This window comes from Papaver somniferum, unplaced genomic scaffold, assembly GCF_003573695.1.
Source record: "Papaver somniferum cultivar HN1 unplaced genomic scaffold, ASM357369v1 unplaced-scaffold_10052, whole genome shotgun sequence".
NCBI lineage: Eukaryota > Viridiplantae > Streptophyta > Magnoliopsida > Ranunculales > Papaveraceae > Papaver > Papaver somniferum.
The window spans coordinates 1-3,280 of NW_020618885.1; the positions used below are offsets into that span (position 1 = coordinate 1).

At 37.6% G+C, this 3,280-nt stretch overlaps 2 protein-coding genes across 2 annotated transcripts; both read left to right on the forward strand.

The window, feature by feature from the left end:
• The first annotated feature begins 25 nt into the window (after positions 1–25).
• LOC113327500 (ABC transporter B family member 3-like) lies at positions 26–666 on the forward strand. Its single transcript, XM_026574690.1, has one exon. It carries the CDS (start codon positions 80–82, stop codon positions 422–424), a length of 345 nt encoding a protein of 114 aa, XP_026430475.1. The 5' UTR covers positions 26–79; the 3' UTR covers positions 425–666.
• Positions 667–974: 308 nt separating this feature from the next.
• On the forward strand, positions 975–3,273 carry LOC113327499 (ABC transporter B family member 11-like; the record flags this gene model as incomplete). Its single annotated transcript, XM_026574689.1, has 6 exons — positions 975–1,289; positions 1,410–1,464; positions 1,568–1,965; positions 2,061–2,299; positions 2,392–2,920; positions 3,013–3,273. Coding segments are annotated over exons 1-6 (1,773 nt in total), but the record flags the coding sequence as incomplete, so codon positions are not given.
• Positions 3,274–3,280: the final 7 nt, after the last annotated feature.

Here is a 3,280-nt window from a genome sequence, read left to right on the forward strand (position 1 = left end):
TCTTGAATATTCCATTTCACATACGTCATAATCTGATTTTAAAAATTGGGCGAAAAATAACATCAAGGGATACGACACAATGGTTGGAGAACGTGGAGTGCAACTGTCAGGTGGCCAAAAGCAACGAGTAGCAATTGCACGGGCTATAGTGAAAGGACCAAAGATACTGCTATTAGACGAGGCAACAAGTGCACTGGATGCTGAATCGGAGCGGGTAGTTCAAGACGCATTGGACCGTGTTATCGTGAACAGAACTACAGTTGTTGTGGCCCATAGACTTACAACAATTAGGAATGCTAACGTAATTGCAGTGGTTAAAAATGGGACTATTGTTGAGAAAGGAAACCACAATATGTTGATAAATATGGAGAATGGTGTTTACGCATCACTGGTAGCACTTCATATGAGTGGTTCATCGAAATGAAGTCTGTTTTAAAATGCCTCTTTTATAAAAGATGACAATAGCAAAATCCAAAGGGCATGTATGAATTGATAGGATGCATACCAGCTGGGGGAGAATCAAACAACCGTATCACATATTTTGTCTTCTAAACTATGATTTATTTGTTTTATATGCAATTGATTGATTTAAATTGAAAGTATGAATCAGATTAATATGACGTGATTGAATTGGTGGCCGCCGCGCTGTACACCTATTGATCAGTATATTTTACATTTCCATCTACAGCCGTATTTTTTTTCTTGTTTTTCTTGTTCGCTTGTCGTAGGCATCAAACTATCCACTAGTACTTGGATGGTATATTTTCAAGGGAATCAATGTAAAAACAAAAGGAGACAAATGGATACTGGATCATTTTTCAAAGTTAGCTCAGTTAAACAGCGCATTGACTTTTCTCGACCATATCGACGTAGTTTTACAAAGTGTCACTTATTTATTGACAAGTTAGAGGAAAGCGGTGAATAAAACAATTTATTTAAGTGCAGAAAGATCAAATTTGGTGCAGTAGATTGCAGTCAAACCCAAAATAAGAAAGATTATGAAGGAGAAGAAGAAGAAGAAGAAGAAGATGATTAATGGCGATAACATGACAGCTGAATTACCAATGGCAATGGATGATAAAGTTACAGTAATTAGAGCTGTTCCATTTCTAAAGCTATTCGCATTTGCTGATTCTAAAGATATCCTCTTGATGGTAATTGGCACAATTGCAGCCTTTGCAAATGGTTGGTCGATGCCTCTTCTGACCATTCTTTTTGGGAAACTTGTAAATACCTTTGGACAAGGTACAGGTCCAAGCACAGATGGTTTACTTAAGCAGGTTTCAGGGGTACCTTTCATTTTAAACTCGACAACTTAAAGCTTGAATGCATAATTATTTTAACTACGGATTCCTTAAACAACAAACTTTTATTGCCTTACTAATATTATGACTCGCTTAAATTTGTAGATATCACTGGAACTTGTTTATTTGGCTCTGGGGTCTGGCGTGGCGTCATTCTTACGTAAGTTTGGATGTAAATGCCTTTGTAGCTTCTAATGGATATACTAGACAATTTAATTTGATTGTTTTGCATTTTATGTCGTACGTGTTTGTCATTCTTGCAGAATTGGCTTGTTGGATAGTCACAGGGGAAAGACAAGCATCAAGAATTAGAAGTTTGTACTTGAAAACTATACTAAGTCAAGATATTGCCTTCTTTGATAACGAAACAAATGCAGGAGAAGTTGTAGGGAGAATGTCAGGTGATACTGTTCTCATTCAAAATGCAATTGGCGAAAATGTGGGAACATTTGTTCAACTTCTAGTGACATTTCTAGGAGGTTTTATGGTTTCATTTTACAAAGGATGGCTTCTCACTCTAATTATGTTATCATCTATTCCTCCTCTCGCTATCACTGGGGCTGCCGTGGCCATTGTTGTTGCCAAGATGGCTTCTCGCGGACAAGAGTCTTATTCCCAAGCTGCAATAGTCGTTGACCAAACAATCGAAGCAATCAGAACAGTAAGCAGCATATGTTTTGTTAGTCACATGATAATTGATATGGTAACCAATAGAACAAAATTCAGTTACATTAACTTGTTCACGAATGCATGCAGGTTGCATCATTTACAGGGGAATATGAAGCTATTAGAAGATACAACAAAGCCTTAACAAGTGCTTATAAATCTGGTGTTCAAGAGGGCTTAGCTGCTGGATTAGGGCTTGGTTCAGCTTTATTTATAGTGCTGTGCACATTTTCCTTAGCTACTTGGTTTGGTGCAACTATGGTAATTGACAAAGGTTATACCGGTGGATCTGTCGTTAGCGTAATCATTATTGTGTTGGTTAGCTCCTTGTAAGTATTTGCACCCATGAACATGGATAATTTGCTTTATTTATGTACTCCTGACACAAATATGTGATTGCATTATGTATGTGGATACATAGGTCCATAGGGCAAGCATCTCCATGCTTGACTGCATTTGCTGCTGGACAAGTTGCTGCCTTCAAGATGTTTGAGACGATAAACCGAAAACCGGAGATTGATGCAAATGACACAGCTAATGGAATCATATTAGATGATATTCGTGGAGATATTGAGTTAAGTGATGTATATTTCAGCTATCCAACTAGACCAAAGGAACTAATTTTTGATGGATTCTCTTTGTGTATACCAAGTGGTACTACTTCAGCTTTAGTTGGACAAAGCGGTAGTGGAAAATCAACTGTGATTAGCTTAATTGAAAGATTTTATGATCCACAAAAAGGAAAAGTTCTTATTGACGGTGTAAACCTTAAGGAGCTTAAGTTAAGATGGATAAGAGAAAAAATTGGACTAGTCAGCCAAGAACCTGCACTATTTGCTTGTAGCATTAAGAATAATATTGCATATGGAAGAGATGGTGCAACTCTTGAAGACATCAAAGCTGCGGCTGAACTTGCCAATGTTGCCAAATTTATCGACGAACTACCCGAGGTTCTTCATTTTTTTTTTCTTCAACTTCTTTTCATTATTTGTCCATTCATAGCTGAATTATCAAGTGTTGAATCATCTTCTATGTATTGCAGGGTCTTGACACATTGGTTGGCGAGCATGGAACTCAGTTATCTGGCGGGCAAAAGCAGAGAATTGCTTTAGCTAGAGCTATTTTAAAAGATCCAAAAATCCTACTTCTAGATGAAGCTACAAGTGCGCTTGATGCGGAATCTGAACGGATTGTTCAAGAGGCATTAGATAGGGTAAAGGTAAACCGAACTACTATCATTGTCGCCCATCGGCTAAGCACCATAAAGAATGCAGATATGATTGCTGTTATTCATCAAGGAAAACTTGTTG